The sequence below is a fragment of the Artemia franciscana genome, chromosome 20 (assembly GCF_032884065.1).
Source record: "Artemia franciscana chromosome 20, ASM3288406v1, whole genome shotgun sequence".
NCBI lineage: Eukaryota > Metazoa > Arthropoda > Branchiopoda > Anostraca > Artemiidae > Artemia > Artemia franciscana.
This window is the reverse complement of record NC_088882.1, coordinates 17,480,952-17,506,427: the sequence shown is the minus strand read 5'-3', so window position 1 is coordinate 17,506,427 and position 25,476 is coordinate 17,480,952. Positions and strand designations below refer to the sequence as shown.

The window sequence follows — 25,476 nt, the reverse complement described above, 5'->3', positions numbered from 1 at the left end:
CCTCGTCAGGCTGTCAAACTTCATGATCAACCTTAGGGAAGGATACTTTCTCTGAATAGAATCGTAATTGACGTATCCGTTTCATTCGTTGCTTGATTATGTGTGTCCAAGTCAGCATGGGTCAAGTCATAGCAACGAAGTAACGCATTTTCATTGAGTGGTTTTTGTTGTTGTGTGTGTTATTTTGTACTCTCTCTATTTCATTCCTTTGATTACTCCACTATCTTAAACCTATAGAATGGGTCATAAATATTATTATTATACGACAATAGTTGTGTTTTTGCAGATACCATGGTATTCGATATACGGTCTAAAGTCGTTTCTGCAGCTACCGTGGTATCCGATACCACGGTCAAAAGGCGTTTTTGCAGTTGTCGTGGTATCTGGCCAGCTACCGCGGTAACTGATATTCAGATCCCACGGTCCGACCGTGGTATCTGCTCGTGGTATCTGAAAAGTCATCTCATTTTCATCAAATTTTGTCAAATTGGTGAGAAAAAAGTTCAGCACTTAGTTATGTAATTGGATATCAGTTTTTCTTTTGGGATGACTTTTGAAAAGTGCAATTTCGGCAATATAATAGTCGTTTTTGCAGTGGACCGTATATCAGATATCACGGTAACTGCAAAACGACTAACTGCAGATCCGCAGTTACCGTGGTAACAGGGAACAGGGGTATCAGCAAAAACGCAACATATGTGTTTACGTCATATCTACTGTGATTCGACGAAACTGATCAAAACCTCCTGCCTTACTTCTGCCAAATTTCCGACTTCAGCCGGATTCCCGGCGAAGGATTTATCCGGAAAGAACAGAGGGTTCTCAGCAGGCTGGCGCTGGAAGAAATTAAACTAATGCAGGTTCGTTTCTTTCACCAGCAAGTCAGTCCATGAAAGCAAGGACATGCGGGGGAGTAAGTCGTACCTAAAGACATAGTTATTAGGTTTTTCGACTATGGTGAATAAAATGGCTATCTCAGAATTTGATCCGGTAACTTTTGGGGAAAAATGAGCGTGGGAGGGGGCCTAAGTGCCCTCCAATTTTTTGTTCACTTAAAAAAAGCACTAGAACTTTTAATTACCGTTAAAATGAGCCCTCTGGCAACATTCTAGGACCACTCAGGACCACTTAGAGTTTCGGTTACTATTGAGCCGGGTCGCTCCTTACTACAGTTCGTTACCACGAAGTGTTTGATTTATGACCTTAACAGCATCCTGAAGCACATCGTTCAATTTTGGTACTATCAATCAATTAAGAAGCGCCCAAATTATTTTTACATGCCGGGACTGTAAGGTCCCGTCGGTCGCGAAAGGGTTAAGCTGACTAATTCGGAATAACATGCACTTCGTTCAGAATCATACAATGGCTAAATGAAAATAGCACGAAATATTTATATGGTTTCTTCGAAATAACACTTAGAAATTTTCTTGATAATATTTATCAGGATTATTTCGGTTTTAAGAGATTGACAAAAATAAATCTAAATTTTTTATAAATTTCTATAACATCTTCTGATTCATAGTAAATTATAATGCAATAAATGCATTATTATAAATGCAAGATATTATAATGATCGGAATAGAAATGCTGGTATAAACAGTCTTTCTGAACCAGAAGATTTTATGATATGTTTATCTACGATAATTGTTATTTTTCTTTATAACAATAATTTTACAGGTTAAAAAACATTTTTTGCTAAATTGTGTTTTTATTACTCGCGACTCCATAATTTTGCTACGCGACCGCAAATGGGGTCGCGACCCATAGTTTAAGAAGCCCTGCTAGAGACGAATAATAATGCCACAATCAATAAAAGGGTAAAAATTTAATTTCTAAATAAATGAGTAAAAGGAGAAAAGATATAGACACACTTAGTCACTTTTTAGCATTTGCATTCGAGATGAAGAACTGCAAAAGAAAAGAAAAATTATTAATGAATTGAAAACCTACTACTAGCTTATTGTATACGATATTCATGATTGACAACCCAAATGTGGCGTTTCATAGTACAGCAGGCTGACGTCGGTGCTTTAACATTGAATATTGTCCATACGTTTACATAGAGTTCTACTGAGTTATAAGTTTTATCAGAAATTCCTTAACAAACAACGTGTGAAATAATCGTCAAGGATATTTTATAATGATGTATTCAACCTGGAGATTGCCCGGGGGCACCAGTCCCGATTCACTCCAAAATCATCCTCGAAATTTGTCAATGCATGAACTGATAACTGTCCAGTTCTGTCTTATTAAATCGTAGTCAAAGTGACAGATTCCCTCAATCTATGATTAGGGGCCTTTAAGCCCAAGTTAAAACTTTCAACAACTGATTTTCTCGTTGGTCAGGGTGTCAAGGCTGAGTTCTCTTAATCTGGGATAGCTTATAATAGACGAGATTTGTTTCAGATATATAATTTTTTTTTTATAGACACATTCACAATATTTTTCTCAGAAAACATACACTTTTCGTAGACTGCTTCGCGAAAAAAATAATTTTTTTTAAGATACATTGGAAATCTTGGCAGAATTTCAGCACTGAAATAAATATTTCACTGCTTCAAAAAATTTATTATTTTATAAGTAAACTAAATTGCTGTAACAAACATTTGGATGATCAGTTATATGACTTAATGATTGATCACAAGTAATAAAATTCGACTAACAAAAAGCTAGAATTTTAACTGAAATTCCTAGAAAAAGTAAACCTGTCCCATCCCGTTAGCTCGCCCTGCTGTGTTTTTCTCCCCACCAGAGCTCTATAAAGACTATTTAAAATCAACACCTGAACACTGCGAAATTCATGTTCAATATATTTCGGAATATTTTCCCCTTTCAAAGATGTGCTTTTAAATATTTATAACCAACTGTGACTTAACCATAATTTCCCTAATGAGTGGAAGAAAGCTATTGTTATCCTGTTTCAAAGCCAAATAAGTCCAACTCAGATCCTCTTTAGGATAGACCAATATCAGTCGTCACAAGCCCTAGTAAAGTATTTGAATAGCTGATTCAAAAGTGACCTGAACGGTTTGTTGTAATTACGGTTCTAGAGCATGAAATTCAGGTAGTTTTGAGCTTTTCCTATGGTCCTTAAGATTCTGATTACTTGCATTAGAAGATAATAGATATTGAAAGAAAAATGGTAACAGTTTCTTAAGAAACAATATGTGTCGAATATCCTCCCCGCAAGCCTAAAAAGCGTTATTACAACAAATTGTTATTTATGTTTTACATTGGTTAAAGGATAAAAAAAACTAGAACAAAAGAGCAAAACATATTTTTTTATACACTTTTATCTCTTTTTTTTATTTACTATTTATTTTCTTGAATCTTTTACTTTTCTTCTTTGATTCGCTAAGGTAGTTTAAAGTAGGACTTCCCTGGAGACAAGGTAAAGACCTACTTAAGATGATGAAAAGGCTAGACAAGTTGCTAGTTCAATTAGTACTCTTATACAGCTGCAAGATGTGAGCCATGAAGAAAGTGACATCCAAGCCCAAAGTGTATTTGATTATACTTGTCAGATGAAATCCAAATCAGTCATCGAGCGAGTAACTGGCAGCGAATAAATTGAAAGTGTCCTTGGGGTCAACTGAACAATACATGCTAATTAATATGTATCTGATAATGAAAATCTTTTACTTATTAAATTCATGCAGAAAGTACTAATTGATGTTATTCATGGATAGTATAATAACGTCTAAGGTAAGGATAATTGAAGTGCACCTGCTTTCTAAGTACTGCTTTAGATGGGTATTATAAACCCAGACGAAACCATTCTTCACCTCTTAGATTAAGGTATATTTAGGAATTAGGAATACCGTAATGAAATGAAGACGGCTTCAGTGGTTCCGGCCACGCCCTGAGATGGCTCGAAAGCACTTTTGTCTACAAAACCACTAAGTGTTTTTCACTACCCGGATGAAGGAAGAGGGAACGGAGACAGAAAGTATCATGGATGAGTGTCATAAAAGCTGAACTGAAATTACTCAACGGATTCGGAAAGTATAGAAATAAATGGGATAAGTCCAGGCTCTAACTAGTTGAACCACTCAATAAGAACCGAGGATCTTGGCGCACCACTTTGACTAAAATGTTGGACACCAAGGCGAGCAAACCCCTGTGTGGCATTTATAATCTAACCTGTTATAAAATAATACGTCCATGGCTGCAAATATTAATAAAAATAACTTTCTGTCACTTAGTCATAATATATAATAAAATTATTCTATACCTTTTTCAATTGTACTATAAGTTGTCCAAAATTTGTAACCGAGAGCAGACGAGACGAGAGCCAATCAGGAAGAGCATTTCTTACATTCTGTCTTTCATATCTTTGGTCAACCAATAAGATTGAAGCATAGTCATTTCGATGGCGGATAGCCCTCCCGATTGATTGATTGACTGCTTTCATACACAGTGATTCGTAAAATAGCTGTCCAGGAGAACGGCCATCTGATGATCGTGGCTGTGAAAGAAATTAAGGCGTAAGTCATGGCGAAAATATTGCGTGTAGGAAACAAATAGAAAAAAAGCTTCTTTTTAAGATATTTTTTTTTCACAGCATGTTAGATGAAAGCAAATCTATAAATTATTCAATTTTTAAATATTTAAGCAAAAGTATTACACCGAAAAAAGCATTAAGCATATCCCTGAAATTAGAACATCGCTTGTTTATACTTCTGTTATACTATGTTCCCTAAGAACCCTTAATCTCTTTTAAGGGCTACACAAAACTGTGTTTTATGAATACTAGTATACAATCACATTGCAACACACGAAGTGACTGCAAGATACGAGGACAGTTTATGAGCCTCCAAACAGACAATCCTTTGTCATTTCTGTTTGCTTCTTTAGGCTCATTATTTTAAGGTAAATTTACCTTTAAATTATTTAAAATCATGGATCCAGTTGAGGGGAAATTGTCTTCCAGTACATAGGGAACATAAATAAAAAAAAATATGGGAACAAATGGTAAGTGTGGGTATTGCGGAAAAGAGGATAATAATTTAGCCCATTTCCTCATGGAGTGCCAGGAGCTTGAAAGTCTTAGGGATGAAATTTGGGAGGACCATCGGTTGGTGCTACTTTCTGATATCCTGAGGTCTTCGAAGCCTGGAACCATATGCAAAATGGCACGATATGTGGAAAAGGCGGGAGAGGCTCAGTCGAGCCCGGGTGAATGAAAATAAGTATTGCTTTATATTGAGTGTGTATTCTGTGCAGTGTTATATTATTAAATCATGTTGTGTATGGCCGTAGGGCTCAAATAAACTTTCTTTCTATAGTGATTGCAGTATTTTTGGAGGTTATCAAGATGCGAGTTATATTCATTTGTTTGTTGTTTCTTTTTTTTGTGTTTTCTTTATATGTTGTGCTTAATTTAATTAAAAATTTTTTTCTCCGTTGAAAAGGAAATATTCGGTGTGGAAATACTCGGATTTTTATAATTTAAAATTTTATATTTTTTCCTTTTTTTATTTTAATTATACCCGTTTTTCCTTCTCTTAAATTTTGTAAATGGAAAGTAGTGTTGTCTAAGAAATTATTTATTTTGTTAAAGAGCAGTTTCAGGTAAAAATACCAATGTCTTGTCAGAAAAAGCTTAGATTAAGTAATGTTTTACTGAAAAGACTGCTTTTGATTCTATGGTCAATAATCCACTTTTCAGATTTGTTTTTTATTTTGTAACAACGTTGATATGAATTCTCAGTTACGCTTAGCTAAACAAAATGGACAATATTTATGTATGTTCCGCTAATTTCGAAAGCTAAATAGAGTGAAAGCATTCATCAAAATTTATTTACATATTGAATTTATCTCTATTGGAGAGCCAGAAAGTCATTGTTATTACAGAACCCCTCGATATTTTTTCTGGTGCCCTAATTCCTTGTTTTTTTTCCGTTTTCACCCTTTTTAGAAAATAAATTTGACAAAATAAATTTTTGGCTCTGCAAAATAAGCTTATTTTGGCCAATCTTTATCAGGCCCAATAATTGCCCAGGGTCCCAGAAATTTTCTTGACATATTCAAGAAAATATTCTTTTTTTTTCATCACATATTCTTGAAATCTGGGAATAGCAGGTTATAATTTTAACTCCCAGCTATTATAATCAAATATACTTAATTCCCCAGAATTTGTCTACTAGCTTAAAAGAATCATAAGCAACAGCACAGAAAAAAAAAATACAGTTTTCTTTTCTTCACTAAACGACTTACAATAATAAATATTGCTGCAACTTCTAGGAAATCTTTCTATCGATTTCTAGAAAGTTTTACTGTTTTGAAAAGAACCTAATTTTCACCACTCTTTTCATCCTTGTAGATCAACTCCTATCATATGCACGGAAGAAGCTAATGCGCTAAATATAACTTCAATTTTGGCAATCTACTTTCATAATACAGAATGAACACTCCCGCTCTTTGGGGCATAAAGGGTGGCAAAATCATGCTCCTTAATGGTAATTTTTGTTTTAAGTTTGATTATTTCATTCATAGAAATGTCTGCTCTTCTAGGTTTGACATCGTATATATGATAATTCCGCACTTTAACTTTTAAGTTTCTTCTTTACCTTCATGGAAAACCTAGTTATTTTTATATATTAAATCAGTAAAAAGGACATAGCAGAGGTACTAGTTGATCAACCATCACAATAATGCAACATGCATTTCTTAATTTCTTCAACCAGCCACATAACCAGCAATTCATTAATATTCTACCAACTCTGTGTACACAGTGATCGGACTTTTCTCTATTGAAATGTTTAGAAGACATGCAGATGGCACAACAAACAAGTAGGCTTGAGGTCTAAAAAATGAGTTTTGACTGGTGCTAAAGGTGGTAGAACTTTGTTTGCATATATGTAGAAAATTGTTACAACAATGAAAATATTATTAACTAATAGTAAACTTACTGCGCAAAACAGAATTAAAAAAGAAGAAAATCTGGCAATCAGATTTAAAAATCTCCGTGTGTAAATTTCACCAAAATTTTCCCTTTTGCACTTTAAATTACATCCATATAATTTCTCATACCTAGAGAAAATTTCGTAGAGAAAGGTATAAAATTTGGACTAAATCCTCAAAAAGTACCTCTGGAAGAGATAATTTCAAATGTGGAGACAGGGATTCATATGTTTTAAAAGATAGTAACGATGTAGACGATTTAAGACTGGGGGCTGTGAAAATTTTGAAAGATTTTAACCATGTGCAAGAAAACCTTAAGAACAAAGATTTAAAAATTTGGAAGAGCTAAAAACAGATGATTCTCTAATAATAACGAAAGCTGATAAAGAGCAATACTGTAGTAATTCTAGAAAGAAATAAGTATGATAATAAAATGGAAACAATTCTACAGGATAGTTCAACTTACCAAAAACTAAACACAGACCCAACTGAATCGTATGTAGCAAAATTAAGAAAGGTTTCAGAGGACATTAAGACTAATGGAAATATCACACTACAGATGTATTATAAGTTCCTGCTGAAAGGGTCAGGCTGCCCAAGAATATACGGTGTCCCAAAAATACATAAAATAGGTATCCCTCTAAGACCTATAGTGTCAACTACTAGCTCACGAACGGAAAAGATCGAAAAATGGGTAGCCAAGACACTTAAACCTTTACTTTATCACCGAAACTCTTACATAAAAAATACAGAATAAAAAAAGCTGATAAACGTGGAAATATCGAATGAATCTAGGTTGTTTATCTTTTTATACATAAAATCAATGTATGCTTATATTCCTTTTGATAAGTCTTTTAGTATTTTATCCATAAAACTTGAAGAACATAAGGATGAGATAGAGAAATCATCCGCGGGAATTGAAATAGAATTTATATTAAATTTACTTAAAATAGCTAGTAATTATAAGAACTATTTTAAGTTTAGGGATAATTTTTCCATTAAATTAGGGGTTTAACAATATAGGGCGCTGTTAGCAAACATTTATGTAGAGTATGTAGAAACTTTAACTATACACATATTTTTTAAAACTAAATTTTGGGAAGATGCTTGGATGATATTTTAGTTATTTGGAACTACGGGGAATCCGAAATTAAGGGTTTTCTAGAATATTTAAAGTTTTTAGAAGGAGATGTAGTTTTTCAATTGAAAAAGAAACAAAGAATAAGTTACCGTTTTTGGATATCTGGATCCATAGAAATAATAATAAATTAGCTTTTCAAATTTACCGAAAATCGACCAACAATAACCGGTATTTGTCTTTTATGTCAAATCACCCAATCAAAGTAAAAAGTGGAGTAGTTATTTCTTTAGTCGATATGGTATTAAAATTAGCTTCTACAAAATACATAAATAATGAACTAATTTTCATTAAGGGTATTTTGATAGGTAATGGATACCCTAAAAAGATAATTTCTCAAATAATTGAAAAAAGGAAAAAAATATTGTTGGAACCAGTAATACTAGAAGATGATGGGTCAAATCATGTATGGGTCAAAGTATGTACTAATTCTATCACAGAAACTAAGAAGAGAATTAAATAAACATAGTATAAAAACAGCATTTAAATCCAGACGAACTATAGGTTCTTCACTGAATAATGGAAAATATAGGATTCCAAAAAAACATAAGAAATGGTGTATACAAAATTCCGTGTAGTGGTGGTAAATTTTATGTAGGAGGGACACAACATAATTTAGAAAATAGATACCAGCAACATAAAAATGCAATTGACTGTACGCTAAAATACAATCAAAACCAGAAATACTTCAAATCAGCTGTAGCAGAGCATTTATTTGACTTTCCTCACCACAATATATTATTTGACCAAACACAAATTGTATTTACTTCAATAGGCCTCTTATAAAGCTTTAGAGTAACTAAAAAAAAAATTATATATGGGGTCGTTAGTACTAATAGAGATTATGGGGATTTTAGAATTAATTCAATTTATAATGGTTTAACTAAGGGGCGGGTAAAATTTTCTAATAGTGGTAATATATATAATAGTCCTCGAACACGTGACGCCGTTGCGTCACGTGTGGAAGTCTGGATGGGGTGATTACTGGGAAGAGTCAATGGACGGCAGCTAAGTTAGCAAATAAGAAAATCTACTTAATTTATAATGCACATTTGCAATAGTTTCTTTGACCCGTTGCCATACATAGTTGAAACGTTTTTAACCTCGTAAATTCAATCAGGCGTGGTGACCTAGGGTTTTATGAATGGTTTTTGACATAAATATAGTTTTTATTCTTAATAGATCTCATTTGTCAGTCTGAAATTAAAGAGAATAAATATGTGTTATACTAGTGACATACGTTTGTTAGTGATTAGGCAGACAATTACAGTTTTTGCAGTTCTGGAATTGTTTGGAATGCAAGTTTTATTTATTTGTCTGTCTTTTGTTCGTTTTTCGCTCTTTCTTGCTGTATTGTTGTTTTAACGAGGTCGAGGCCGAAGGCCTCGACCGAGTCTGTTGATTTTTGAATTGAAATGATTTAGATTATTTTTGTTTTCTCTCTTCTTTTTTTTCCCGTTGGAGTTACAATATTCGGAAATTTTTTATTACTTAATATTTTGGTTGTGTTTTATTTCTAGAACGTTTTGTCACTGCTTGATTGATTAAACCCATTTTTCTCTCTTAAATTTTAAATTACACCCATGTGAGGAATTCTTTATGCGTACATATTTAAGCATATCTATGATACATACAAAAGCTAAATATCTGTAAACCATGTTATAAGTAACGCTTGGAAGGAATCCTGGCAATTTCACTTAAAAGTCTTGCGCTAGCATTTCCACCGGAAATCAGGAACCCCCCTCCCCCCAAAAAAAAATTCAGCTACAAACAATTTGCCGTAGAGTAATCCGTGTTTCCACTGTCACAACAAAAAATTATAGCAGGATTTATTATATAGACATAGATGTTTTCCCGAAACTAAAGATTAAAACTGTTGAAAGAAATTATTGTCTGCACAGTTTGAGTCCAAGATTGGCTTAAAAAATTTCTATGAACTTTGATCCTAAAAAAAACAAACTATTTAACAAATAATTGTAGACTCCTTTCCTGATTCATACTTTTGCATTCTACTTTATCCATATTTGAACCCTAAATAATGTTTAAAACCTTCGTTTTTATTGTAGTGTTTCCATTTCATATTCCAGGGAAAATCATAGGCCTCCACGAACAGTTGAGAACAAATTTTCGTGGATTAAAATACATTTTTCACAATCTTCTCAAAATTGTTGCTTAAAATTAAAAGTGGGAAACATGTCTTAATAGCCGATTTGATCGTTCTTAGACAAATGACGGCTTAATTTTAGGAAAATAACCTCGCCTAGGTTTTATTTTCTTCACTCTTTAAAAATTCCTAAAATAGCAAGAACTTCGTTCAAGGTCAAGAAGGGGACTTCAGATCATATTACAATATGAAAATTAAATACTAGGCAAATTAAAAAAAAATTCTTGCCTGTGTTCGATCCAAGTAAGCCATCTTTTCCTTTAACTCAGGTGAGTCGACATTAGGATACGGCAGACCAACTACTATAACACATCGACCAAGATCGTCACTAAAGTTGATACCTTCACTCATTTTCCCACCGACAACGCTGAATAATAATGCACCTGATTGAGGCACTCCCCCTTTCATAGCAGTCGAAACAAATTTAGAATAAGAATTCAGTACAGAGTCCATTTCGGCCGAAGATTTGGGCTCACGAAATACCTGCAAACAGATTGAAACAGATTACACTGAACAACCAAAAAATTGCCCGAAATATCACAAACCATTTTAGTTGTTTTTTTCCTGCTGAAACCCAACTTAGTTGAAGCAATCCGGGAATTTGTTTGTTCGAACCTGAAAAAATCAAATAATAAAAATGCTACTTTGGGATTCTGTCCCAAAAGCTGATGCCCATTTTCTACAGCAAATCTATCTTGAAGGTTAAACTATGATAATAAATTTTTTTATTTACTATTATTAAATGATTGACTGCATTTGAACTTAAATTTAGAAGAACTGTCACAATTTGATTTTTTTAAGGCCCACTCAGAAGAAAATTCAATAACACCAAGTTTCAGTCAGAAAAAAAAAAAAAACTCAACGTTAGTAAATGCAAGCAAATTTTAGTATTTATTAAATATTGGAACCACAGGTGGATCCAGGGGACCGCAGGCCTCTCAAGGTTTTTTTCGGCACTCTCATTCCGTTTTTTCGGCTTTTCACCCTTTTTCCTTTAAATAGACTTGCCAATTCGGTCAACTATTGGCGCCCTTATCACATTACCTCCTCCCCCCAAGATTTTTCCCCAAATCCGCCTTTGATTGGTACCACCCAGTATAGTATTTTTATTCTTATTTAAAATGCTGGCAAATTAAGACTTTAATAAAAAATATTTAAATAAGATTTTGGTTATAGCCAGATCTGAATACTAGTTAGTTTTAAAAAAATACTACACAGGTACTTTATTTTAATTTTCCTAACAATAACTATCTTTAAAATGCTTAGTATAAAAACTATTATATGGTTTATATGAAATAGTTTCAGATATTTTATAACCCAACCTTCACCTCATTGTTTTTCTAGATGTCTCTTCTCCAAGAACCAGCACTTCCACTATCTCTGGGGTTCTGGGGGTTTTCCACTATCTAATTCTCTGGGGTTTTCCCGAACCGGCCCGAAAGAAGATTTGGCTCTCCAAATCCCCCTGAAATTAACGATTTGAACTTTATGCTAACGTCATGGGTGTCCATAAGCTGATTTTTATTTTTATTTGGGGGGGGGGGCTTGCCTAGTCTAATTGACACTTCCAATGCTGTATAATACAGATCTCAAAACAAAAATATAAAAATATAAGGGAGTGTCATTAAGCCAGGGGGTCCGGAGCCACCTCCTCCTTGGTGAAAATGTTTCACCCCTGAATCATTGACTCGCACCATTACTACTTCAATTCTACTAAAAACTTCTTACAGCACTGAGCCAACGAAGAGAGAAACAATAATGAGCACCTTTCCTACAACTCTTCTGATAGTAAAACAAGGACGGTACATCGGAAGCCCAAAAACCTAAAGAATAATCAGCTCCAGGTTTAACCACTTATTTAAGCCCCATGATTAGAGATGATGAGATTAGGCTCTACATTTCATACTAGTGAACTCAATTTGAATCTATATTGAGCTTTGAGGGTTCCAAATTATACTGGCCTAGATACAACAGAGGATCTTACTCCCTCCTAGTGTTAAATGCTTTCGGGCCACACTCTCTTCTATGACCAAAATAAGCTACTATATGAGTAACAATGATTAGGTGTTCATCAATGCAAGGGAATCTGACATAGCAGAAAATTTACTTCCAGACTTAGGTATGGCCACAGGTACGACCAGTCACCAATAGGCTGAGGGCGGGGGGGGGGGCGATCAGACCCATTCCTTCCTAGATTTTCAAGATAATTCTAATGATTACTTTCATTCACCCTATAATTAGACTGTTTGAGGATTGTTTTAACTGTCCCGCCCCCAACACTATAAAAAAACTCTGTATGTGCCTATAGGTGCTATCAGATGATAAATTAATAAATAAAATATCTTAGATCAAACTGCCTTAAAGCAAGCTTCAATTTTGTCATTCTAAAGTTTCAAATAGCTACATTACTTTTCCTTACGTACCAGGCTTCGGTGAAAACTTGAAACAAAATTTATTTAAGTACAACATTGAAATTTATTTCGAATCGGTCGGACCATGATTAACTTTTGAAATTCTCAGAAAGATAAAATTTGCAATAATCTAGAGAGTGGAGTTCAACGCATTCCTTACTCTTGTGGCAAATTCTACAATGACCAAACTTACCAGCAATTTTTGTAACGATTTAATGAGTACCACAATTCCTTAGATAAAACTCTCAAATTCAGAAAGCCTCCCGAGGCTTTCATTTCTACTTTAGCAGAGCATATTTGTGTTTACAATAATAAACAGAGATAGATGTAGTTTGTGTAATGATTCAATTTGTGATATCATTTAAAAAATGAACCTATAGCAAGAAAAATAACTCATCCATCAAATTGATTTTGTGATTAAGTTAAATAAAAAACCAGACGAAAATTTATTTTATTACTTTATTGTCATTTACTTCTATGTACTTGAGAAGAGTAGCTCATAGAGTAATTGCACTCCATTTCCTTTATTTTTTTCTTAAATTGAGTACGGTAGCTATTGCATACATTTGTTTGATTCTATTTTTAAATACTCTTTTAATTTTCTCATTTTTTTTTCAAATTGTTACGGTTCAAGCTATTTCCCCTTTTCAAAGCTGAGGATGACTCGATGCACACAGACAAAATATTCTTATTCATCGTATACTCATTGCTTTCAAAATACACCTCTTTGCTTTTCTTTTTTTTTCTAACAAAATTCACCACCTTATAGAAAGATTGCACCTGCAATTTTGATAAGGCAATTGTTTGTTGAACTTTCGCCATGATATCCAGTGTCTTATTGATAATCATAATCTTTGCCAGAAAATTTAAAAGCCAAACTGATTCGTTCTTACCCTTTTTCTAAGAGCCATTTTTTCTAGGTGCCCAGATTCTACCCAATGCTTGTAGGTATTATTTTCTATTTCATAACTGGAAAAGAAAACTATCACACCTCCTGGCACGATGTTACAAGTGTTGACGATCAACTGTCCCAGCTCGTCCAACTATAAACAAAAGAGTAAAATTAATAAAATAAATGGGGGCAAATTTTCTACTGTCTTGCTTAAACGCAAGGTTCCTATCATCTGCTTTATTTTCTGGTTAACAAACTACAATAGTTTGGTATTAGCGTGAAACAGCAAATATTTCCTTCCCACTTAAAAGCTAGCAGTCTTTTTATTCTAGGTGGACAGAACAATGGGAAAAAAAGATAAAGTAATTTTGCAGAGCTTTGTTGCCACTTAAGTAAAAGAATGATAGTTCTAAGTAAGAGAATTGATTGTTTAAGTAAGAGAATGATACTTTTACCATTAGGGAAACAAGCAGTAGCCATACTCTTGTTTGTAGTGAAGAAACTATTTATTGGAAAGCACACCCCTATTCTATCGAAAAGAATTTGGGGAAAATAACTTTCGGAATGTTATTTTAATCAATTTTTGTTCATTTTTTGGTTGTAGTAAGTTTCAGGTTTTAAAAAAACTCCTTATTTAAAAATAAGATTTTTTTTTTCAGCATCAAACTTTCATCAAAGTATCAAACTTAGTATCAAAGTACAAGAGTAAAGAAAGGATCAAAGTTAACAAGGTATCGAACTAAACAAAGTAACAATAAGCAAGTTGCACAACTTACAGCCCTTTCACCGTAAATCGAAGTTACCACGTAAATCACTAAATCGAAGCATCAAAGGAAACAAAGTATCAAAGTGACAATAATTAAGCTTCGTAACTCAGAGCCATATCCCCAACATTGAGGGGGGGGGGATCAGCCCCGGGTGCACAGTTATTTGGCCTTTGAACTACTTTGACCAAAATGGTTATCTCCAAATTTTGACCGGATGCCCTTTGGGAAAGGGGGGCGTGGGCTAGTTGGCCAGAGATCACTTTTGACTCTTAAAAAAGAGCTAGAAGTTTCAATTTCCAATCGAACGAACCCTCTCCAAATTTAATACAACCACCCTTCCACAGAACCTTATATTCTAATAAAGGGCAACTTACACAAGTTGCAATCCTTGCCCCAGGGGGGTAGGGAAGATTTCTAAGCCCCCTGAGTTATAGTAATTTGAATTTTGAACTATTTTGAACAAGATGCCTATTTCAAAATTTTTATAAGATGTATTTGGAGAAAAAAGGGACAAGGGGGGGGGGAGCTAGTTACTTTTTGACCATTTTTTAAGAACTTACAACTTACATTAAGTTGCAATTCTTGTCCCAGGTGCTATGGGGGATTTCTCGACCCTTAATTTATAGTAGTTTGAATTATGGACTATTTTGAACAGAATGGCATTTAAAAGTTTTATCAGATGCATTTGTGGAAAAAGGTGTGTGTGGGGGGGAGGTAGGTACCCTCCTTTCACTTTTATTACTCTTAAAAAGGTAACTAGAACCTTAAATTTCCAATCGAACCAGCCATCTCTGAAGTTAGTACGACCATCCCTTAAATATAACCTTATATGCCCTCGGGGCATAGCTTAAAACACTTGCCTCCAAGCTCTGGGGGGGGGGGTGCCTTGACACCGGAGTTTTTTATTTGATCTTTAAACTATTTTGAATCAAATAGTTATCTCAAAACTTTGATTGGATGCATCTGGGGAAAAAGGGCGTTAGGGTGGGGTTAGTTGCCCTCCAATCTCTTTTGAATCTGGAGAAGGGCACTAGATATTTTGATTTACAGTTGAATAAACCCCTCCGAAGTTTATACGACCATCCCTTCCATAAAAACCTTATGGCTATATAAAAAAATCGATTGGACGCATTTGGGGGAAAGAAGCCTCGGAGGGAGGGGGGCTAGTCGCCATTGGATCACTTTTGACTCTTAAAAGGTTAATTAAAACTTTCAATTTCTAGTCATTTGAGTCCTCTACAAAGTTTATACGACCACCTCTTCCATAAAAAACCTCACATATCCCCGCGGCATAATTTACAACCCTTCCCGTGGCTCTAGGGGGGGGGGCATATTGACGACAAAGTTTTGTTATCTTTTCGTTGGACAATTTCAAACAAACTGACTATCTCAAAATTTTAATTTGATACATTTGGGTAAAAGAGGGTATTTGTGTCGGAGGGGGGAGGGTAGGTACCCTCCGTTACATTTTGATTCATAAAAAAGGTAACTATAACTCTTCATTTCCAATCAAATGAGCCACCTTTGAAGTTTATACGACCATCCTTTACTAGAAACCTTATACGCCTCTGGGCCACAGCTTAAAACACTTGCCCCCGGGCTCTGGGAGGTTATGTCCCCTGCAGTTTTTATTATCTGATGTTTGAATTATTTAAAAAATGGCTATCTCAAAATTTGTATCAGATGGGTTTGGAGAGAAAAGGGCTAGGGGGTGAGGGTAGTTGCCCTCGGATCTCTTTTGACTCTTAAAAAGTGAACTAGAACTTTCAATTTCCAATCGAATGAGCTTTCTGCGAAGCTTCTACGAGCATCCCTTCCATAAGAGCCACATATGCCCCAGTGCATAACTTAAAATGTCTGCCCAATGGCCTTGGAGGGTTGGGTCGACACAGGAGTTTTCTTATCTGACGTTTGAACTATTTTTAACAAAATGGCTATCCCAAACTTTTTATCGGATGGGCTTGGAGAAAAAGGTTGTGGGGGGGGACTAGTTGCCCTCGGATCTCTTTTGACTCTTATAAGGTGAGCTACAACTTCCAATTTCCAATCAAATGAGCCCCTCCAAAGTTTATGACAACCCCTTCCATATGCAGAGCCTCTGAAAAAAAAAAAACAACAAACTTTGGAGCCGTATGGCCTTTACTGTAAGCAACACTATAGCGTTGCCTCTGATAGAGGATAATTAAGTTTACAAATAAACAAATTGCGATAATTCGGAAGAGTTTGGAGTGTCAATAACAATAACAGCCGTTACAGACTGAACGACCTTCGTCACTTAGCAAACAATAACGCACAGTCTTAGAAGTGATTGCATCAATAGAAGTTTTTAACTTAGATTAAAACACCACGGCTTCCTTCTTAAAAAATGGAGGCTATAACAGTTGTCATTAAGCCTAGAAAGCAAATTAGGAGGCAAATTGCAATGATACACAAAATTAGACAAAAAATCACTAATATCGTACACAAGTTAAAGTTATATCTACATTCATCTATGGAATTGTTTGCTCTCGAATGAACTATGCACTGACCATTACACAACACAGTTTGTACAAAGTAAAGTACAATCTAAAGCCAGTTTGTTTCATTTCAACTCATGATTAATCATCATCTATTATAGAAAATATATTATAATATTATACATATTGCATAATTATGTCTAATTTTAAAACATATTATAAAATTCTTTAAGCTAAACCTCTGTAAGTAAAGGAACTTACATAGTTTATTTTAGAGAAGTCAATAATTTGTTTGGACTAGCATAGGCTTCTAGAGACCCTATATATATATATATATATATATATATATATATATATATATATATATATATATATATATATATATATATATATATATATATATATATATATAGCATTCATTCTGTCACAAGGCTGCATTTTGCCCATGTGTGATGATGTATATAGCTTCTTCGTTTGATAGGACCTACCCAATTTAACGACATACCATTTTTGTGTTACTTCGGTTTCCATAACTAAATTCAAAAACTCTGCCGGCTGGACCTTTGGTGACTATAACTGGTAGAACCTGTTCAGCTGGGATCACATGACCAAATGAAAATATCTTAACCTGATCGGGTTGTATACCAGCCGCCCCAAATAACTGGTGTTGGAATTCCGAAATAGGACGCATGGTGCCACCAGCAACGATTACTGCCCTAAAAAATCCATTATTAACGAATAAATATAATCTTTTTTGGTCAAATTTCTTATTATTCCTTTTGTAATTCAACTGCAGAAACCTATAATAAACATCATTTTGGAATAAGAAAGACATGAAGTGTAGCAAAACCCCGTTTAATATTAAGAATCAAGTACTACAAGAATTCCAGATTATAACTAAGGAGTCAGTTTTTCCTTTTTACTCATATTGTTATTGTTATTTGCATTGAGTAGACCGAAGTTTAAGCTTCCAGAAGAAAACAATTTCCATTATCTAAGCCCAAAGAGATTCTTCCAAATTTTAGAGGGATCCATAAATTCTTGTCATTTGAAAATCCACCAGAAAGGACAGTAAGATCTAGACTAAACTTGACTAAACCGCAAATAATCACTTTTAAGGATTAGAACCGATGAGTCTCCGGTTAGGGACATAATGAGAGGGGTCTGAATTCTTGTCTTCGGGACATTTAACGAAAGAGTTTGATGAAATGGGAGGGAAATGGGGGAGATTCCTAAATTCTTTGGAACATCTACCCGAAGAAGTTATTGTATCTTAACCACATTTAGTTGGAAGCAAGAGCATGCGTCTAAGCTGTGCGCTATTGGGGTAGGCATCAATTCCGACATCTTTGGAGGAAGGGGGTCCTTAAACTCCTGCCCTCACGATATCTGATACAATAACTTATCAATTTTCACCCCAAAAAGTGTTCTAGCATGCACTTATGCTGGAATGGGACCTTCACCCTACTCACACTTCGTGGGGGATGGAAGGAGAGTGGTCTAAATTTTTGTCATAAGAACGTTTAAGATAGGTTGTCTGATATCCCCTAAACTTTGTGGAAAGTAGACCAGGTGAGCAAATGTCCCATTTGTAGTTTTTGGAGGTTGATACGTCACCCAACCTCTGTGGGAGAGGGCCCTAAAATTCTTGTAATCGGAACATTTAACTGAAGCAGTTATAATATTTCATTCAAGCTTTGTAGGGAGTGAGAGCAAATGCCAGAGCTGGGAATTTGTTATTTCCAAACAAGATCTACCCATCAGGGAGAAAGGGATGGGAGGGTCTTAATGCATGTCATTACGGAATCTACGAGAAAAGATGGTCGCATCTCAATCAAAATATGTAGGAAGCAAGAATTGGTGTTTTACATATGCCAGACCCAATGTGACCTATGTGTGGGAGAAAAATGGGGGAGATTCTTAAATTCTTGCCGTCATAACATATAGAAGAATAAGGTCTGAGACTTTCGACACAAATAAGAAAGGGGTTCCAAAATCCTTATCATCTGGACACATGAAAGAAGGGTTCGTCGTGTTTTAAGCAGGGGATTTTCGGTTCAGATCTCAATCTGATGTTTGTGAGTATAAGGGAGGGAAGGTCCTTAATTCTTGGCACCAAGACATCTAGGAGAGGGGGCAGGGTCGTCAGATCTCAGCCAGACTGATCGGAATTGCGACAAAGTGCCCTAGTTATGTTTTTTGGAGCCCGAAACCGTTTTGAACTCTGCTGGAATAAAGGAGTCTTTAAATTTTTGTCTTCAGGACAGAATTAATGTCCCAGCTTTGCCTTTCCAATATCAGGATCCGACCGAAACTATATAGGGGAAAGAAAGGAAGGCTCAAAATGTATAACATCAGAACAATAACAAGAAAGATTTTCCGGGCCAACAATGCTTAGTCAGGAGTAAAATCGAAGTGGTTACTTTTTCCTTTTTCAAGGAGAGGCCAATTTTCCCTTCGTGAGGGAGATGGAAGAGTAACTCTGGTTTCTTGTTACTATGACATGTTTCAGAAGCGGTCGTTAGAAAACCTTACTGGGGAACGAGCTAGTGTCAGTGGAAAACGAGCTAGTGTCATAATTGGGCCTTTCGGGAGTTCAGGCTCGTTCTAACCCCTGTGGGATGGCAAAGTTCTTGTCATTTTCGGACAACTCTCGCTACAATAAGGCATAAAATGCTTAACTTTCTATTAAAATGCATCTATAAAACGACATTTTAAACATGTGATTAATAAGGTAGGGCCGTTGTCTCTGGAGAAACACAGATCAAGTTACTCCCGTTTATGGACCATTCAGCCTTTTGGACTCAATTTCCTATCTTAAAACTTTGACCTATACCGTATAGGACTGCATAGTGCAGTAAGAGAGTATATTGAAAAGGCTGGCACGATTCCAATTCAAGATTAAACAAAAAAAAACAAGTTTTTTCCATTGACATTAAAACACAAAACGAACAGAAATTAATTCATATAGGAAGGGTTGCCCCGTCCTCAAAACCTTGCTCTTTATGCTAGATCTGTTAGCATTTAAGAAAAAGTTTCCTATTCTAATGATAGAGCCCCTGTGTTTCAGTAGCCATTCTTAAAAAATCGAGACAAACAGTCAAACTTTAGCGGAAAAGCAAGGTATTCAAGAGGGGGCAACTCCTCATATACGGAATAATTTTTGTTCGTTTAGAGTTTTAATGTTGCTGCTCACCTTCTGTTAAATTTTTTTTTTTTGTATTATTTAATTTCAGTTCGTTTTTCAAATAATGCAGGCAAATCTGACTCACCCTCCATGAAATATACCTCCTCCCACGGGAAACTCCTCCGTGAAAATTCATCCAACTTAAAGTCCATCCCCCTTCCCGTCAAGTTCCCTTCAGACAGTTCCATCCTCGCTGAAAAATTCATCCTCCCCGTAAAATTTCTTGCACACGATTCAGCCTGAAAAAATCATTCTTAGCTTATTTTATTTGAAAAAGACTTTAACCTCTAATCGGTTTCTCGATCACTCCGGAAATGCCCTCTTCTGTAGAATTTTTTTCCCGGAAATCAAAACTCTTGGAAGATAGCCCCGAGATGTTTTCTTTGGAATATCACATGCAAAATTGAGTTGGCAAAGAATATGTAAGACAATTAAAATAATTTCGCATTGTATTTCTGTAAAATCCTCCCAGTGTAAAATTTTCGTTGGAAAATTCACCTCCCCCCCCCAGGAAATTTCCCTCCCCAAGGAGTATTGTCCCAATGGAAATCCACCCCAAGCACAAACCCCCTCTCCCCGTAAAATGTCTGCATACTTCCCAATCACAAATATCATACATAAACAATGGGCAATTTTCATAACTTAGAGGCCTCTCCCCACAGACAGTGGGGGGCATTTTACCCCTAAATAAATGTTTGTTTGATCTTTAAACTATACTGAGCAGAACGGCGATTTCAGAATTTTGATCAGGTAAATTTAAGAAATAAATGGGCGTGGGAGGGGGGCCAGTTGCCCTCCGATATTTCTGGCACTTAAAAAGGGCATTAGAACTTTTAATTTCAATTCGAATGCGTTCTCTCTCAATCTTTTGGGACTATTATTTCAATAAGATCACCCCTGGAAAAAACAGCAAAAGAAAACAAACAAAAAAAAACAGATAAATACGCATACATGATCTCTCTTCTTCTGGCAAAAATAACAAAATACCACACTTTTGTATATATGAGCTTGAAACTTCTACAATTGGGTTCTCAGGTACGCTGAATTTGATGATGTGATTCTTATCAAGATTCATTGACTTTTAGGGATGTTCTCCCCCTATTTAAAAAATTAGGCAAATTTTCTCAGGCTCGTAACTTTTGATGGGCAGAACTAAACTTAATGAATCTCATATATTTGGAATCAGCATAATAAACTAATTCTTTTGATGCATCTGCTGATATCAAAATCCCCTTTTTTTCAGTCTCGGTTACTATTGAGCCGAGTTGCTCCTTACTTACAGTTCGTTACCACAAAGTGTTTGAACAAGTGTAACATTTCCATCTTTCTAATAAAATGCATCTATGAAATCTCTGGTTAAAAAAAACTATTTGAATATTGTGGGGTATCCAGCCGAAGAACTGGACAGATCATGTTACTTCCTTTTTTGGACCTTGCCACGCGGGGTTGCAGAGCGTAAAGGGTGCTGAGAGAGCGACTGATTATAATCCGGCCGGTTTTGACCCTTACAAACGCAATAAAGCTTTCGACGTTCGATTAAACGGCCCCTCCCAAGCTTCTTTATCTTTAGCTTTTTCATCTATTTTAAATATTAGCATATAAATCGTAAATGTCACCCAAGACTTTTTTCTTCAAATGGCAGCCGTGTAACACTTGAGGCGGAGATGGCAGGTAAGGCGTAAAACGCCTAGTCTTGCAGCAAGTACAAGTAGGCACCCCTGTAACAGGGCTCCTCTTCCCCTTTAAACACGATCTTAAAAGGAGATTAAAGACTAACCTTGCTTCATTTATGACATCCTTGACTTCAGCTGCTGGATTTAGCAAAAGATACTTCAGGCTACATATTTCTCTCGAATCATCTTTCTTCAAAACAATTCTACCTTCATTGTGAGGCCGACATAATGCACTCAGTATAGGAATGACAGATAACAACGGTGAACCACGGATCTTCTTTTCATCTACGTCAGAAGTTAGAATGGACGTTTCTTTATTCATTAATTCTTTTAAACCAAGTTTTGGCACTTTCCCAATTTCGTCTGGCTCAACAAATACTTTAAAACTGTTCAATTTTCGACAGAGCTGAGACTTGTTGAGAAACTGAATTATCTTGAACAGATTTAGATTATCAATGCCAGCTTTGACGACGAACTCACTGGGGAGAAGGACTTGGGGATTTCCTCCCTGCACGAAATTTGAAATCATTTTGAGAACTTGGATAAGTTGACGTAAGGATAGAAGATTCCCAGGAGCCAATCTTGTGTTATATTTATGTAGATATTGAGCAACTTGAGAACGAGAATCATTTAGCTGGAATAACATTTCTGAAGTTTAATGACAGAAAAAAAAATAAATAAAAAATAATTTTTATAGGTCTAAGCACATAAAAAAATTAACAAAAAAGAACAACGTACAAAACATGGCAGAAATTCAGATATAAGGAACTTACAACATATAACTAAGGTATACGAGGGAGAACACTGGCGTGCATATATGAATTCGTGAGGGGTATAGAATTAAACTCAGTAAAAGGAATAACTGGACGAAAATGTGAAAGGAAACTCCTGTATATCACAAAATTTGTACAAAGGAATTTCCCCTTCAGAGTTTCGCTTCTCAGACTATAGAAAGAACAGGAAGAAGGACAGAGAAAGGAAAAGAGATAGACAGAGAGAGAGACGGAGGAGGAAGACATAGAGAGAGCATTTAAATGAGCTCAAAGTCTACATGTTCGTGAGAATTCCCAAGTGCAACGAAGCGTATTTTTTTGGTCTTCCTCTTCCTTAGCTTCCTTCTGGCTGCCACTCCAGTACAATTCTCGGGAGCCTACCTTCTGTCATATGGACATAAAGTCCAATTAGCGCCATCTTTGTTGACGTAAGACATCTCCTACTAGGGGCGGGCGCGATATAGAATGAACTGTCTGGATGGTAACATGATTTCTTCACTTTTTATATAATAATTTCCGAGGAAAGCTATTCTCAGAAGCAAGGACCTGCTGCTGGTTTAAATTTCACCATTCCTAGTTATACAGGAGAATGGATAGGACATTAGACTGAACAATCTCAATTGAGTCTCAATTTCCGTTTCAAAGAGTACTTCTTCGATCGCCAAACTGGCTTTAGTTGATTAAAATCCCCGCTGGATTTTCCCCATTCTAAACTCTACCTCCCTGCCAGTGGGCCCCGTCTATTAAACTATGCTGCCAAGGCATTCAAACTCCACTACCTACTCCATTATCCCACTCTTTATTGCCAGTATTGTACTTTTTAGTTAAGTATGGCACCTTAATTTACATAAATAAGAAACGTATCTTAAAGGATGATAATCATTAGTAATAAACTACTATGAGGGTTTAAGTTTCAGTTCAAAGAACTAAAAGTCGATGACTACACAACTCCTCACCCATGGCTAGAATTCTAGCATTAGCATATAAAACAATACACAGCATGTAGCCTATGATAATCATAAATGCCTCCCCCTCACAGTTTTATTCAAGGTCTTCCAAGTTTGTTAATGATTACGCAAATAATACAAGATAGATATCCAACTTAAGACACGGTAAGCGCATGTTTCATAAATTTTACTTGATTTCCACTAGAAAATAAGAATTTTTCTAGCTGCTGCTTATTAGTTGCACTTATTATTAATTAGTTGCATAAGGGAGTAAGGAAAGTGATATCTGTAGTGAGGAGATGAGTGGTTGGTTAATTCAGATTTCTAAGCACTGCTTAAGCCATTTAGAGTCTGAATTATGATCGTATTTATTGCCAGAATGGCGAAAAGTTACCCATAACTCTTGGAGCATAGGTATTATAAAAGCAAATGAAAGACACAAATGTAACAAATAACAAATATACAAAATTTAAAAATAATAAGCAGAAAAATTGAATTCTATGAAAAAATTCGAGAGACAGTCGTTGATATTAAAATTTTCTTGAAAGAAAGAACTGGGCCATGAGGTCCCCAGCGTACATTTCTGCTTGCTAAAACCTTTCAGAAAATTTTCTGAATCCAGTAGCAGTGACTAATCATTTTTTTTTTTTAATTTAATATTTGAAAGGACCCAAAATTAAACTGGAAAAAAGCCTTGCAATTTATTTCTTCAAAACTACAATTCCAAGGAGAATGCATATTGCTTTTGGGTGGCTGAAGAAGTAACTGTCAAAAGAAGTAACTTCAAAACACTCAAAATTATTAAACAGAAACATGGCAAGATGAAAGAAAATCTAGACATACGTGAGGCATTTTGATTTTTTTTTTATCCCCGATACGCTTACTACCACCACTTACTAACACCAGGGCTGAATCAGAATAATTATCCCACAGCAAATTGAAAAACAAGCTAAAGGTAAATGTACACCCAGAAATTTGGACCAGAAGAGGCACCTTTTAGATAAGGTAACATACTTAGGATGGTCATTCTACGATTTCAGGCAGAACAAAATGCTGAACAAATTTTCTTTTTTTTTGTTGTACTAAAACGTTCAGACAAACCTGAAGAACAACATACTAAGACTAAAAAAAAGAAACCTGGAAATGCCTCAAAATCAGACTTAAAAATTTTAGTACAAAAGAAGAAAAATGATTTTTTTTTAGCTTTGAATGGGTTTTTAAAAGTCATTTACTATGTAATCGAACCTGCTGGGAATGAATTTTAGATTTAAAATACTTATGAATTTGAGATTTAAAATACTACTAGATTTAATAAAAGTAAAATTTCTATAAAAAAGTTCATAATTTTATTTTTCTTTAAAATTGTTTTGGAATGTAATTTTATACCTTATCTTACCTGCTAAATTATACAAGTTTACGGACGAAAGACCTTACAGCCTCAATTTCACTTAGCCAAGACTTACTAAGCAACCTAAAATTGAATCAAAATCCTAAAACAAAATTCTTTTTGGAAAACATAAATAGCAGAATCGTTTTCTATTAAACTTAGGATCTGTCATGACTGGCCTAAGTTCACCATTTTGAAGGCAGGTCTGTGTCGTGCAAAAAGGGACGTTTCACCCCCTTTTTAATCCTTGTAAAGACTGAGCAGCGCCTACCCTCTATCTTTGACCAGTTCATCTTTCAACACTGTGTCTTGATTAAATACTGAAGTGACTTTGTGAAAATGCCTGTCACGTTTGCCAATCGTGAGCACAACCAGCTTACCGAAACTATGCCATCCTGGTGCAGAATCACAACTTAAGAAGGCATGGAAGAACAGAGTGTCGACTGCAGCGTCATCAAGGTTACACTTCACTTTTAATATACTGAAATGCATCGCATTAGGCTTGATTTCAACATGGTAGAAAAGGCAGTCGGTGTTTTCTTTCGAGTGATGAACCAGCAGGACCAACGAATTTGTATCACTCCATCGGGACTTCACGTAAGTTGAAATACTAACAGAAAATATGTATTCTAAAGCGTAGGCACATTTCACATGTTTTCTTAGCAGAACTTTAAACATTAAAAGAAAACATATTTTTGGACTTGGGACTCAATTTTGGGGCGCCCAAGAAATTTTTTGCAGTAATAATTCAAGGTATTTAGCTCTTTCGTCCCTA

At 35.3% G+C, this 25,476-nt stretch overlaps 1 protein-coding gene across 2 annotated transcripts in view; it reads right to left on the bottom strand.

Annotated features, from left to right (window-relative positions):
- Positions 1-1,806: 1,806 nt before the first annotated feature.
- Positions 1,807-25,476, bottom strand: part of LOC136039825 (ATP-dependent DNA helicase DDX11-like) — a 46,749-nt gene continuing 23,079 nt past the window's right edge. For both annotated transcript variants that reach the window (XM_065723728.1, XM_065723729.1), the window contains exons 6-11: positions 21,699-22,228; positions 17,240-17,450; positions 13,513-13,662; positions 10,437-10,691; positions 4,235-4,468; positions 1,807-1,908 (exon numbers count right to left, since the gene is read on the bottom strand). In XM_065723728.1, the coding sequence (XP_065579800.1) occupies positions 1,876-1,908; positions 4,235-4,468; positions 10,437-10,691; positions 13,513-13,662; positions 17,240-17,450; positions 21,699-22,228 (1,413 nt within the window). In that variant the 3' untranslated portion in view covers positions 1,807-1,875. The remainder of the gene's footprint in view (positions 1,909-4,234; positions 4,469-10,436; positions 10,692-13,512; positions 13,663-17,239; positions 17,451-21,698; positions 22,229-25,476) is intronic.